General features: G+C 32.5%; 1 protein-coding gene across 11 annotated transcripts in view; it reads left to right on the forward strand.

Moving 5' to 3' along the window:
• The window catches only part of LOC124360589 (protein unc-80 homolog), a 221,024-nt gene that overhangs the window by 148,074 nt on the left and 57,541 nt on the right, over positions 1 to 15,409 (forward strand). For 8 of the 11 annotated variants that reach the window (XM_046814324.1, XM_046814330.1, XM_046814326.1 and 5 more), the window contains 5 exons: positions 569 to 816; positions 2,252 to 2,492; positions 11,085 to 11,274; positions 11,849 to 12,021; positions 13,936 to 14,184. In XM_046814324.1, coding sequence (XP_046670280.1) covers positions 569 to 816; positions 2,252 to 2,492; positions 11,085 to 11,274; positions 11,849 to 12,021; positions 13,936 to 14,184 — 1,101 coding nt within the window. The remainder of the gene's footprint in view (positions 1 to 568; positions 817 to 2,251; positions 2,493 to 11,084; positions 11,275 to 11,848; positions 12,022 to 13,935; positions 14,185 to 15,409) is intronic. The other 3 variants (XM_046814328.1, XM_046814335.1, XM_046814334.1) reach the window with 1 other exon arrangement.

A 15,409-nucleotide genomic window follows, 5' to 3' on the forward strand; every position in this document is an offset into this window, starting at 1 on the left:
AGGGAGTTTTGAAAGAGACAAATTCAATTTATGAGATGATGGATGCAGTACAACTATATCTCATTATTAGCACATCAAGACAGATACACAGTACATTCCCATGAACACAGTAGCTGGGGCTGGCACCAGACACCATGGTTAAGTATGCCACATACCATGAGTCCAATTATTAGCCAGCCAGAAAGTGTAAACAGTGGCTTGACTTTTGGACTGTGAGATTTGTAAGTGATAGTATAAAGACCATAAATTTAGTCTTGTTCTATTGTTCATTAAGCTCAGGAATTGTACATTCATTCATATCAATTCAGCCTTCTGTTATTGTGTAAAAACATCATTCATAAAATTAAAAAATCATGAAGTGTTGTCTGTATTATTTTTTGTAAGTACAGCATATGCTTTCTTGGCTTAAAATTTATTGTAACCAAATGTTATAAAACAACTGTTATGCTTAGAGTGAGAAGGATTAATGTTATATTGTAGAGTGCATTTTATGATTTTACTAATCACTTACATATGTAGTTTTACATGTTTTCATCTCAATAAACAAAAAGTGCCCATGTCTGATCAGGTGAGAGACGGATTCCACTCCATCCTGGGAGTGCTTGTGAAGGGAGCTGTGGTGATGAGTGAGGAACAGTTTGTAGAGATGCTGTCAGTGTCGTGGGAGTTGCTCCTACAGACCAACCAGGAAGTGGCAGCCAGTGCTGCAGCTCTCTTCATCCTGGGTGCAGTGCGAGCCCCTGTCCATGCCTCGCAGGTCATGCAACATGCGCTACACCATCAGGATCCAGCTGTGCGCATCAATGCCATACTCAGGTGCAGTTGGCGATACCTCCCGTAACATAACTGCGTGGCACAGTTAACCTTTTAAAAAGAAATATGGTTTTGATTTACATCATACTGTAACGATTCCCTATGTAATTACAATACAAGAACGTTAAAGGAGAAATGCAGTTTGTTGCAAAATGCACATAGCCCTAAAAATCTGGCCATACATCAGTTACTTTCATAGAAAATGAATATCTTTTGACTTCCAAACACATCCAGACCTTTCGTTAATTGTTTAGAAGCAGATTATGATTACATTTTTATCAGTTTGGTGGTGGTTTCTTTCCAACGCTATATTAGTGCCTGTCATTCCAGAAACAAGGTAAGTTAACTTGGTACAAAGGTGTAGGTCCCTTATGATTTCTGTTTACCAATTACTCTAAAGTAATTACAATGTTAGTGTCAGAAATACTAGCTCACAGTGGGAAACAATACTTTTCAAGTAGGTAATGTCAGGCTGTCAATTATTACTGTCACAAATAATAGTTTATAGTTCAGGAGTGGAGAACCAATTCACATTGCATAAACAGACAACTTGATTTTACTTGGAATTGATAGAGAAAGTTCCTTTGAAAAAGAAATTGATCATCAGCCGCACCAGTGTTGGTGGAGGTTGAAATTGGGTGGAGTTATCAAAAGGTTAAAAATAACCCGAATCTGAAATGATAATTTTTTTCTCAGACCAACTATCAGATAAGTAAATAAATGTCAAGTCAGCGTCAGTTAACTATATACAGACTCATAAAGTGGGGACTTTCAGTCTATTTAGTTATATGACAGTGATATAACTATTATTTATGTGTCTGATGGTTACTTTTAATTATATCAAGCTAGGACAAATATAATATGAGAAAAAATTGTCATTTCATATTTTTAATCCTTTCAATAGCCTCCCATTTCGACCTCCACTAAAATTAGTGTGCCTGACAGTAAATTTCTTAGGAAAAATATTCTATTCATTTAAAGAAAAACATGTTGTTTGCTTATACAGTACAAAATGACTCTCGGCTCCCAGAATAATACTCGGAGAAATAATACACCTCAAGTAGATAATGTCAGTGTCCTGGCCTATTAGTGTCACAAAACTGGTTCTCATTGGAAAACAATTCATCTCAAGTTGGACATGTTAATGGTTCACAGTAGGATAAAAAAACATCTGAAGTATGTGATGCTAATCTACTTTTGTTCAATTCTTGTTTAACATTTACTATAGCCAGTGTGTATAATGCATAAGTAGTGGCAATGTGATAAAATAGAGTATTGTTGGGGATTGTTAATTTGAAACATTTTGGTTTTAAAAATGTATAATTAAATATAATGAATTCCACATCCATATAAATTATAATTGTAATTATTGCTAAAAAAATTAAGTACCGAATTAAACCGAGAATTCTCTGATTAAATAGATACTATCATTTTACAGATTCCAAGCTCTATGGAAATTAAGGTATCAAGTGTGGCCCAGAATGGAAGAAGGGGCTCATGTTACTTTCAAGGTTCCTCCTCCTGGAATAGAATTTACGTTGCCTTCTCCAAAGATAGGAATTGAATCGTTACCAGTAGTAGATCCTCCGTGGATGCCTCAAGTTAAAACAAAGGTGGAAGAAGTCACTCTGAATCAAGAGAGCCATGTAAGACATCACCAACACACTGTTAGCAAGTTTGTAAGTTGAGTCTAAAACATACATTTCAGATTTCGTCTGCTTTCTTCAGTCTATCTTCTCTCCTTTATCTTCATCCGTAGTTAAGCTTTAAATACATGTTATATCAGATTTGCAATTTAGATAACGTAGGTAGAGGTTTTGAATTGAGAAAACGTTTTAAACCGCATGGGTCAATGCAGCCTAGAATGCTTTCCATGCTACCACAGCTAATTGGTAATTCTTTTGAAATGCTACTACCTGTTGAGCCGTATTGCTTCATACTCAAAAGATATTATAAATAGTTTAATTAGGTTAAAGTGCATAGTCAATGTAACACTATGTCATAATGAATGTAAGCTTGTACGAGTATAATAAGATGCATTCCTAAACAATTTTAAAATTTTATTCAGTAATTTAACACAAAGAACAACTGTTCATCTATGTTACCAAATAGTCTGGTTCCAAGTTGTTAGCTAACAAAATTGTAATAAAATTAATCTGTAGTTATGCTAGATTGTATTAGAATAGTCATGTTTTGTAGAACCAAGGTGTATAGTTTTCCAACTGGCATAGATAGATTCATCAACAAATCTAATCTTGCCATTTACAATGTTGATAGTGTAGTAATCAATTCACTCACATGTTGCAAATCCTCTACATCTTAGTTTAAACATTAGCACTAGTGTACCTATTTCCTTTACTCATTTTTATTCCCATTAATGATTGCCTGAATTGTGTGCTTAGAGTTTTTTCATAATGTGAACAATTATGAAAAATGTTCTCCTTAGATCCATATAGACGCAACTTTTGCAATAGTTGCAATCCTCAATTTATTTAGAAAACTAACGGCATGAACAATTAGTTTTAATTAGAAGTGTCCAATAAATAAATTATATTCATGCATAAATTAATACCATGTATTATGTAAAATAGTATAAATGTTAAAACATGCACGCGCACACAAACACACACACACACACACACACATACATACATACATATATATATATATATATATATATATATATATATATATATATATATATATATATTAAAATAATACAAATGGTCAAACATTCAAAACTTATAAATTCAAATATTTAATTTAATGAAAAAAATTGATTGTTGCTCTAGTTTACATTTCTGACTACAGTTCATTAACGTTGGTATTTTATAAATATTCAAATTAGTTTCTAATGCAAAATTAAATCAGCATTTGAATAAAAAAATACAGCAGACAAAATTACTAAATCTAATCGTTGAGTTCTTTTATCCATTTCATATCAGATCTCAGAGGCTCAGGCTGATCATGTCAGTACAGCTGATGAGAACAAGTTTTGTACTCCCCTAGTTTGAATTACAAGATCATAACTTGATACTTAACGGTAAAGAAGTGTGTGTTTTTATTTCTTTAACCAAAGGCAAGTTTCTGTACTTTTAATTTTTTTTGTGGTTTTGATCGTGTATGCATTTTACTATTATATCCTCATCAGACTTTCTGTACTTTTCTTTTGTGTTATTTTATTTTAGTTATAACTTGAACTGTGGCATCTTTATCCAAGTTCTGTATTGTGTGTGAGGGATGAGAATCTAGTAAATTAGAAAATCTTAAATGCCTCAATTCACAGATGTTGGTTGCAAGTGTTTTTAACCCATTGCGGATCACTGACGATCTCAGGTCGCAAAAGCGGTCTGCTGTTAAGCTTCCCTCCAAATAGTTCTATTAATGTCTGATAGATTGGGCGATCGTCTTCACTTGTCAACTAAGAGTGTTAAACAACAGTCTACGTTTAGTTTTCAAAAGTTTTATAAATACCCTAATAGATCGCAGTTGTATGTCGAAGTTGAAAAATCATGCATATGAGTTTACTCTCTGCTTTTTAGCATTTCTGATTGGTTGTTTTCCTCAGCTGTTATTATAATTATAATTAATTAATTAATTATGAATATTATAATTTGCGTGTCATAATATGAGCTGATCGAAATGGAAAACTTACGATCGTCTGAACTTGATATTTACTAGAGATATTTATTACAATAGTTAATAAACAATATGTTGTATTTAATTATTTTGTTTTTAAGAATATAGATGGAGATATTTTTATATACCGGAATTCAGTTCAACGTAGATATGAAGTGAGTATACAATAGCGAGCGATACGATGTGGCGCAACATTGCTGTTCGTTCGGCCACTGACCGTAAATTAATTCGTGCCCGCTGGTGCCCACTCGCCAAAACAATACGATCCGCAATGGGTTAAAACTAGTATGTATTATAGAGATGTGCTAAGCTGTTCCAGACTCTGAACTATTGCAACGAGTCCGTGACTCCCGTGGAGCAGTTCCAGTTAGAATAGAATATATTTATTTGCGTTGACAATATATATTAAATTGTATTGAAATAGTCAATAATAATACCAATTTTTCACAATATTTATCTTAAAACTAAATCCATTCTCTTGACTTTCCATACAGTTGCACACAGGCACACATTACTACACATACAAACAAACAAAATTCATATGATCAACCCCTAGGATTGCAATACTGTCCTGATCGTTCCTGAGTGTGCTCCATGAAATCAGCAACTGAGTAAAAAGCACAAGACACCATGTAGTGGTTTATTGGGTTTTAAATTTGTTTGGGTTGTTTCCTAAGTTTAGTGTTTCAAGGAGACTGTTAATGGATCCCAGCTTGAGAAGGGAAGCGTTCAAATGCTGCAATTCTATGCTGTAGGGCTTGAAAGCGCTCCTGAGCTCTTGTCTCGTATATCAATACCCTGTGTCAATATACAGTGAAATCGACAGTAAAATGAAGGCACTAAAATATACAAGCTTGGTAGAGTTAGCAAGGTGAAGGCACTTTGACATTACTGTGTTGTTAAATTTTCCAATAATGCGAACAGCTTTATTTTTTATTTTGCAGTCTGAATACTCTTTCCCAAGTTTCTTTGTGATACAAATACCCCACAGAGAAATTCCATTGGAAATGTATGGAAATATTAATCCATAGTAAGCCATTAAAACATTAAAACATCAGATGTACAAAGCTTTTATAAATTTTAAAGGAAAAAATTCCAGATGCCAAGTTAACACATACACTTTTAATGTGAACTTTCCATTACAAAATAATACAAACACGAATAGGTATTGTAGGTTGAATGGGTATTGGTTTACCATTTATGGTGTATTAATAGAAATTTACCAGAATACTTTTCCTTCAGAACAATGTTATCCACCATTACTGTTGGGGATGCCATATACATTTCGTTACATTGTGTATATAGATGTTTTAAATTGTAACATGACTAAGTTAAAAGATATACCAATTAATTATTATTAGTTGAAATAAAAAATTTTTTAAATACTTTGATTACAATATTTATTTAGTTTTGCTTAGGTTCAATATTACAAATGGTATAAAGAATTGTATACTAAAACTATTAAGATTATTGATTAAGATCCAAATTAAATGTAAATAATGTCATAATACAAGGAAAATATTTAAATATTTTTTATACAAAAGATTAAATTATGGAGAAATAAGAAATAAATTGCTATATGAATTATTAGAGACTAAAACGAGCAGAATAGAAATAAAATCACGATATTAACAGAACTTAAAGAGGATAAAAAGGCAGGAACAATAAATATATCCTCATTGGACTTTATCCAACTTTTAGTCTCGTGATCGTTCCAGCACCAGTTCCGTTGCAATGGTAGTGACAACGCCAATTAGAATGACCCACCTCTCGTCAGACGTTGCTCCGATTCATTGTAACAATTATGTTGTCACGACAGTTCCAGTGGAACCTTTTACTTTTCCGTAAGTGTGGTTTCATAACTGTTACAGAGCATCTCATTGAGACAGTTCCAGTTAAAACGACCCACCTCTAATGCAAGTTCCACAAAAAAAACACATGTTTAATATGTTTAATACTGAGTGCCCGAAGTTTAGGAGTGTAGAGACTGTCCTTCGTCAAAGCTTCTTTCTTTTCTGCTTGATAAACCACCAGCATTTCTGTGAATTCTGTCCTCACTGCTACATTTCACATAAATGCCATTATGGATTTTCTTGTGTTGATTTCTCATTTTTGAACAACAAAAGTTTCTCCCTGATGCTTCACAGATCCTTGTTCTGTAACTGTCTTGACTATACCACCATTGTCTGCAATAGAGACTAAAGTTACACACATTATGTAGTTGTTAAGGCCATGTCTGGAGGTTTACACCCAAAGGCACACAAGCATTAGTATGGCTGTTACTCATATTCAAGTTTTATTAATCAAAACATTTTGAAATTATATAATTATTATTTCAAATAATCAAATAAAATGTTAACTTTTTTGTATTATGGTATATAATAATATGATTGCACTGCATCACTTGAAGAATTTGAAAAATGCAATAATAATGTCTACATATTTTAAGATGTATTTTCATGTTAAACCACCTCTCCTCCAAAGGAATCCGTAACAAATTATTTAGATTAAAACCTTTACTAAAAATGGGCCGGGCAAGACTGAAAATCATAATGTTCACATATTGGTTCTAATGAGAAACACCAGGTTGCTTAAACGTGTACTTTTTGTTACCTACTTAAACTTATGCTTTCAGGTCTGTGCTTACAAACTCCTTTACAAAACCAGATTCTAAGTTCATTTGTGTTTAATAATCAAGTTATAAATTAACACATTCACGATGATGTGTACCCCATTGGTACGCAATCTTTCACAGTTGCCGTCATGTACCTGATCGAATACATACCAGGCTGTCATAAAGCGTATCAGCATTACATCATATGAGTTTTGTAGAGTATTTCCGAAAGTGAAAACAGTAATGGAAAAATATATAACTTTCTGAGAGTAGTACATTGAATGGGAGTCCAATGCAAAGGATACAATTATGTAAATCGTTCAATTAAATTACTTTATTTAAAATTTCATTAAGAAATGTATTGGCGTAAAAAATACAGAATTCTCTTCATGCTCCTTGCTTTACAAAATTAGTAAGTCTGCGACATGGTGAAAAATTCATCCAGTTTATATAACGGTCGTTCCACCTGACAGATCTGCAGTTGTATCTTGTTTGTTCAGATTCTTCAGTGATTTCAGGTAGTGCATTATGGTTTACATCAAAAGTACGGTGGCTTCTTGCTGTACTGTGTAGTGTGGTGTTGTAGAAGTATGTAGTCTTTTGCACATCTCATGTTGTAGTGGTGAAAATTTCCCATCATGTGTGGTCCTGCTGGTATGTTTGGCTAACAACAGTGTGGATATAAAGGCTTATCAATGTTAGAACTCTTTGTTTATTCTAAACCAGCAAGTTTTCTTATTGCTTTCTATTGTAAGATTCGGATTTTAGTTAGGTTTTGATTGGTTGTGCCACCCCACACTGTCAAACATAATCTAATATGAGATTCAATCAAGGTGTAGTATGCATCTTTTGCCACACCAAGTCCTTCACTTCACTTCATTCTTTTCACCACAAAAATCTCTCTTGCTTAGATTATTCACATGAGTAGTCCAGGAAAGAGAGTGTCTATCGTAGCTCCTAGTGATTTGGTTTCTTTTTCTTACAAGAGATCAGGAATTTTTGGTATTTTATCCAGCCACCTACTAAAGTTGTGAGACAAGTAATTTTTTTAGGATTTATTACTAGGTCATTTTGGAGACAGTAGTGGAGTGTGTTTGTGTTGATGAAATTATGTCTCTTCAGCAGTGTTTGTGATAAGAAGCATAGTAATGTCATCAGCATACATTATAGAAGTATGGTTCATGGAGTTTGGAAAATAATTTGTGAAAAGGACAAACAGAAACGGGCCCAAATTTGAACCTTGTGGAATTCCTCTGTTTAAGGGTTGAAATTTGGATTTTAAGGATGTCTTCTTACCATTTGTTGTTTTAAGTTTCACAAGCTGTTGGCAACCTGGAAGGTAACTCACTATCCAGTTCACTGACCTTCCTCGGATATCCATAGTTGCCAGTTTAGTCAGAATGAGGTCAGGTCCCAAGCAATTGAAAGCTTTACTGTCAATGGCTGCTATAAGTTTGTTGTCCTCCAGCGGATCTGTGACAAATTCAACTAGGCTGACTAATGCACTTATAGTTCATCTTCCTTTTAAGAAGACTTACAGGTGTTTTGTTAAAAACTAATGATTTTGCAGATTTTCAGTCATCCTTTTCATTGCAATTTGTCTATATTTAAAAATGTAGATATAAAGAAATTGGTTGATAGTTCTCTAACTTTGTAGTTGTTCCAGTCTTGTGTTTTGAGTAAATCTTTGATAGTTTCAGTACCGATGGAAAGTGCCCTTTTCAAATGATTTATTTATCACAGCAGCAAAGGGGACAGCTAGTTGTTTAGCATGGTACTGGACAGCCTTGGAAGGTATCTCATCTAAGCTGCATGATATTTTTGATTTGAGAGAGCTTATTATGTCAAAAACTTCATTTTTATTAGTTGGAGCAAAAGTTGAACGTTTCGATGTATTGCACAATGGCAGGGTTTGAAATGATTAATTTTTATTTATAAATTATTCAATAAAATTTGAAATGTTTTGATGAATTTATGAGGAATCATAAAAGGAGGATTTACTCTAAATAACTAGTACCTTACTATGATGAGCAATAGATGTAAAGTATTCTCTGTTAAGCTGTAAAAATAATTTGTATAAGCCTAGTTGTACAATACGGCAAGTCAGACTTGAGCAACGTAACCAAACTCTCAATAGGTTTTGTGCAATATGTTGATTTTATAGATTGTACAAACATTTTGTCATTGAGATGTATGGTTAACAGATTAATTGAACATAAGCCTTAATATTAGTTATGTTATGAATCTGAGGATTGTAAGAAATCAAGTGGTGATGTGACAGAAATTTATTTTCAGATGTTGATTTGCCTAATGTACTGCTGGGAATGATGTGTTGTGTGTATTGTTTTGTGGTTATCTTCATAGGAATAATGATTTGTTTAAAGAACTGTTGAATTTGATTATACCTTGATAAAAAACACTGTTATGAGGGAAGTCATTACGGCCAGGAGAAGGTTATTGGTCTAGGCTCTCATGGCATGTGTCCGAGTCTAGACTTGTCTAAAGCAGTTAGACTATACATCGGAGTAGGTTGTGCAATATATTGGCGATTAACCAAGAGAATTAGGTCCACCTATTTTACTTTTAATGAATGGTTGAATGTTAAGTTGAGTGGATGTCACGTTTAGCACATACACGCTGTTACAGCGCAGTTGTCACAACGATGTCCCAGTCGATATTTGAGAAGAGTTATGGTTTGCATAGTCTTTAATTTGTTTTTAATCAAACTCAAACACAACAGAATGTTGGTACTGGTTTTGTGTGCGTTTTGCACTTTACACCTAGAAACAGAAAATTACTGATAACATTTCTGTAAGCATTTTGTAGTACCCACTGTGCACGCATCAGTTGTGTTGTTGAAAACTTCAGGAACCCAGAAGAGCGAGTTCAAGAATGGTTCTTCATTATGAATTTCCTTGTGACTTCTAGTAAATCATTTATGATTATATTGAACTGTACATACTTTTACTTATGTCTATAAGAGTTAATTGACAATAAATGTCTATTCGTAATAAACACTTTATGTGATTTAAAACATTACACTGTGAATTTCACACGTGGCTTTAACAGCAATCAGGAGTTCCATCTTGATGGTTGCTTGGCAAACACTGAGTGATGTAGCAAGGTAGCAAATATAGGGATAAATAGTGGCTGAGTTACTGAGCACTCCTGTATTTTTGGATATCACCTTACACATCTCGTTGCTGGTCTACTGCTTTGGGAACCTTATTTTAGGATCACTTCTCTCATATGTAACAAAAATATTAATATAACATTTATAGAATTGGTATCAACTCTTTTTCAGGTGTGAATCTCTGAAAAATAAGTTTATTTAGTATTCAATTTTTGCAACATATGCCATAATATAAAAGTGGTTTTTTAATGTAAAATGCTTGTAAATGTTCAACATTTTAGCTGCACAAATGGAAAAGTATCACTACAACACTTTATTTCAGAAATACAAACTATTATAAAGACAGTTATTTTGCAGGACTTTCTAATTTCATTGTATTTTTATATATAAGTCATAAAAAGTATATTCTAAAATGCTTTGCTTTCACTTATTTGGTATTAAGGAATACAAACATCTGGCAGAACCACATTTTGCCTGTGCATCTTAGCCATTACACCTTGCTGCACTTTTTTAGCCTACAACACTACGCATGAGTCTTGCTGTCACAGTAGTCAGTATCACGATATCACAAACACTAGTTGCAATGTTACTATCCAGTCTGTGATAAGGTATCCACATTGTAGTCTTCATCCATCACTCAAATAAAAAAACCGATTTATTCAAAGTTTCTCCTATCCATCTATAACCACTGCTTCAGTATTCTCAGGGGCAAACGAAAGCCCCTTGACCACTTCAACTCATTTTTTATGGCATCATTTGTCCTGGATGTAAAGGTGCTTTTCACTTTATTTTATTAACATTGCTAAATCATACAAGTATGTTAAGCAATTCTTACATATCTTTTTTTAAGTTTCAGTGCTTAGGTATAATATTGTATTTTTTCAGCGGTCCTTGGTAACAGCTACAAAGACACGTAAAAAGCAACAAACAGAATTAATTAAAATGGCATTGCAAGCAAGAGAGGATAAAAGACGGTCTGAGAGGGAAAACTTTTTGGTAACTGCAATCTCCATCACAGTCCAAGCTGCTTACGAGCCAAGTCTTCATCATGGTGCAGGGGATGATCATGATGAAGGTAATTGTTTGAATACGTTAATTGGAAGTGAACCTGTGCACAACTATTTTTGTTTTATACTTACCCACTGTTGACTTTTCATCAGAATTAAATTAAGAATTAACATTTTTGGGGCATATTGAAAAATATGCGTATATAATCCCACACTTTGGTAAAAAAACTACATGAATGTGTAGTAGATTAGCAATGTTGTTCTTGAATCTAAATAAGTTAATATCCCATTAGTATCCCACTTTTGCCTGTGTTGATATGAAGTGTGATTGGAGCTTAAATTTTTGTGTTCGCGACTTGCATCCTGTGCTGTGACAACGCCTATACTGAACTCTAAGTAGCTCTGGTATGAGTTGTTTATTTTACCTAGATTGTAATTATGTGTTAGGTTAGTTAATCACATATGGAAGAGATAATTGCAGATCTCAAAGTGTAGTGTTACTGCTTGTGATATTAGGTGGAGATGAAGAGCAGGGAGAGACGCAGCAGAGGAACACCAGTCACTTGGTGTACTCTGCACACTCACTGTTCCCTTTGTGGCTTGGTTCATCTGCTATAAAGATAAATTTGCTTGTGACATTAGGTGGAGATGAAGAGCAGGGAGAGACACAGCAAAGGAATACCAGTCACATGATACACTCAGCACACTCGCTGTTCCCTTCATGTCTCTGTTCGTCTGCTATACAGATCATCAATTTACTGGATGACGCAGCAGTCTCTGCAGATGGCAACGCTGTCTATGAAATAGCTTATCAGGTATATCAAATTTGTATTTTTATCGCATTCACTTGCCAAGTTTCAATCCTTTATAGTTACATGAACTAAATTTCTTCAATTACTTGTATTTAAAAGTAAGCACTTTTAAAGTGAATAACATATGTATAATTCTCTCCCAGTTTAATTAGCACAATGTTATTGTTATATGACAGGTATCATTGGAAACAGGTTATTAACTCCCAACAATAGACTTATTGACATATTCTCTGGCCTACAACTGCCTGTATTATTAAAATATCCTCTAACCTACAACCTGTAAAGTTTAGTGTACCACAAGGGTCAATATTGGGTAATTTACTTTTTTATCTTATTTGAAAGAAAGAAACAATGCATTAACATGTAAAAATAACAGCAAGCTCTGTTTATATGCTGATGACTCTAACCTAAAAATACCAACAAATAGACTAGAACATAATGAAATGCTTTCGTATATTCAATTACAAAATATAAGCAAAGTTTAGAAAAGACACAATATAATACTAAACCTTGAGAAAACAAATTTTGTCGTGTTCAAAACCCCACGAAATAAAAGGATTCAGAACCCCATGAGCACACTAAATTCACAAAACATAGCAAAGTAGCACAGGCATTCTTGGGCTGACAATAGAAGAACATCTAATTGGGATACACATAAGCAAAGGTTTAGCAAAAATTAACTCGGATATTTATGCATTGAAGAAAATTGCATTTCTTTCCAACATCAAAACCTTAAGACAAATATGTTTTGATTACATTCATTCTTTGGATCCACTAAGAAATATAATTTAGACAGTATTTTAGCACAACAAAAGGTAGCAATAAGAATAATGCTCAAATTAAATAAAAGTGACTCAGCTAGAGAACATTTTGCCAGACTTAAAATATTTACAATGTATGGACAGTATAGTTTTTATCCCATTATTCTCATACTTAATGAAGTTATAAATCCTAATTCTGATTTTGCTCATCCTTATAACACAAGAAATAAAAAATATATAATTACAGATCATCGTAAATTAAAATATTTTGAAAAAAACTAATGTACATGGGTAGGAAATTTTAAATATATTTCCAAGATGCGATAAAATTTGAAAATAATCTGAATAAATAAAAAAAAAAATAGTGAAAGATTACCTTACAGATGCAACACTATATTTACTTGATAACTTTTTCCACCTCAATAATAAAAAATGAATGCTAAGTTATCAAAATTAGACAATAACACTACACAAAAAAGTTCATGTCTAATTTTATGTGAAATAAATCAATAATTGTAGGATTTTAATTTTAAAAATAGTATTGTGAGGGTTTTGTAAAAAAGAAATGGTAATATAAAATACTTAATAAAATGTATATAATTATAAGATTAACTTAGAATTAGGCAATGACACGATTTAATTGCACAATATGTGTTTATATGAATAAAGAAATTTGACTTTGACTCACCCCATTTCTGAATTCAAGTTATCATTTCTCTGGGCAGTCTCCGTCATGTCCCGCCACGATTATACAATTATATTAAAATTATATCATTGAGAGTTATATCTGTGTTGTGCTATTCTAACATCTAAACTAATATTGCATCTCCAGTTTGACATTTTGAGATGACAGCCTCATTTGAAATCTACCTTTCTTCCAACTGAGCAGGAAGGAATATTTTATATCAAAATTGTTAGTATTTTGCAAGTGTTTCAATATAAAAATTGTGTCAAAAACCCTTTATCAATAAAGTAATGTGGCACATAATCTGGATTAAAATTTAAGTTATGATTACCTTCTCTCTTTTTGAAAATAATTCATTGTAAATTTGTAATCCTGACAACATCCTTGAAATCTTTACTTTTAATTTAAATAATTCTTAGCCTAAGAGCAACTGTAAAATATATTTTTGCTCATATTCGCTGTTTTTTAAAGGTCATCTGGAATTGTATGGTTGAAGATAGCTCTTTATTTCTACGATATGTACTAGAAAGATTGACTCGGGAAAAGCAAGATCTGATGTTCAAAATTCTACGACATCTGATTCGGTTTGTCCCTCGCCTTCCTCAACAGGCAGCCTTCACCTTATACAATTACATCATCGGTTATGTCATGTTCTATGTGAGGTCACCACATGAAGAGGGTCAGAAATTAATTGGGGCAGCACTGTCTGTTCTCTGGATGGTGAGTAATATCTGGAAATCCTCTACACTATTAATAAAAAGATGTATGTATGAATTGGGCTCAGCATTAACACTTGATCCTGTGTAGGGATGTCAAAAACATAAATAAAAATGAAAACATAAAAATCATATATGAATAAAGAAAATTTGTTTTATAAAATATAGAACACAAGTAACAAAACTTTCATTTGCTTTATGCCAAAATGATCAAATAGTATTATTTCTCATCCTACTGTGTGTATTAGATAGATAAAGTCTATCCTTTAAAATCCTCTGTAATTCACATATTACATTACTGGTAATATAGAATGTATAAAATGCGTAATCAGTGTGGTGTAGCAACTCACACTGCTTCTCTGTGCCAGAGTACTATAAGTAAAAACTATATATTTCAATGTCAAGAGAGGTCTACCTTTTTTTTTATTAAATATCTAGGCTTATTTTAGAATAATTTCTTTACATATTTTTCATTTATACATGTGCTTTTTTAGTTTTTAGTGAATTTTTCAAGCAATACTGAGTCAATCTACAATTTAAAATACTTTTATAAAAAGTGTAATATTTATTTTTCTGACTTTGTGATGAAATTTGGTGAGGTTGTTTAATTTTAAATGGATTCTTCTTAATTAACCTAGCCTGATTAGTGTTGGCTGTTTTATGTATCTTATGTAGTAGAGGAGAATGTGTGTTCAATTATTTATGTTTAGATAATATACTCAAAATTGTCATCTTCCCCATCTTATCTTTAAAATTTTTAAGAATTTTGGAGTATCTAAAACACTATTCAAGGATAGATTTTAAAGGTACCTAAATGTTTCCAAAATGTGAGGTTGGGTGATATATAAATCTATCTTTAAACTTATTAAAGTTGCTAGTAGCGTTCGTACATTTAACTCCTATATAAGTGACTTGTTTTCAATAAATTTGAGTCTTTTTTTCTACAACAGCCAAATTACTTAAGATGTTATATTATTTAATATATAATATCACTTCATAATTGTATAGACTGTCAATGGTCCTCTACATTTTTAAGATGATCCTTAACAGATTCGCTATAAATTAAAAATTACAGACAAACAATCTTTTGGCATTCTATATAACACAAAAAGACCAGAACTATCTTTGTTTGTAATTACATCAATATGAACATACCAAGTTAAATTATTATCAACTATTATACCTAAAAACTTTGTAATTGTTATATTTGTCATTTATTGTTTTAAAAA

Source organism: Homalodisca vitripennis, chromosome 4 (genome assembly GCF_021130785.1).
Source record: "Homalodisca vitripennis isolate AUS2020 chromosome 4, UT_GWSS_2.1, whole genome shotgun sequence".
Lineage (NCBI taxonomy): Eukaryota > Metazoa > Arthropoda > Insecta > Hemiptera > Cicadellidae > Homalodisca > Homalodisca vitripennis.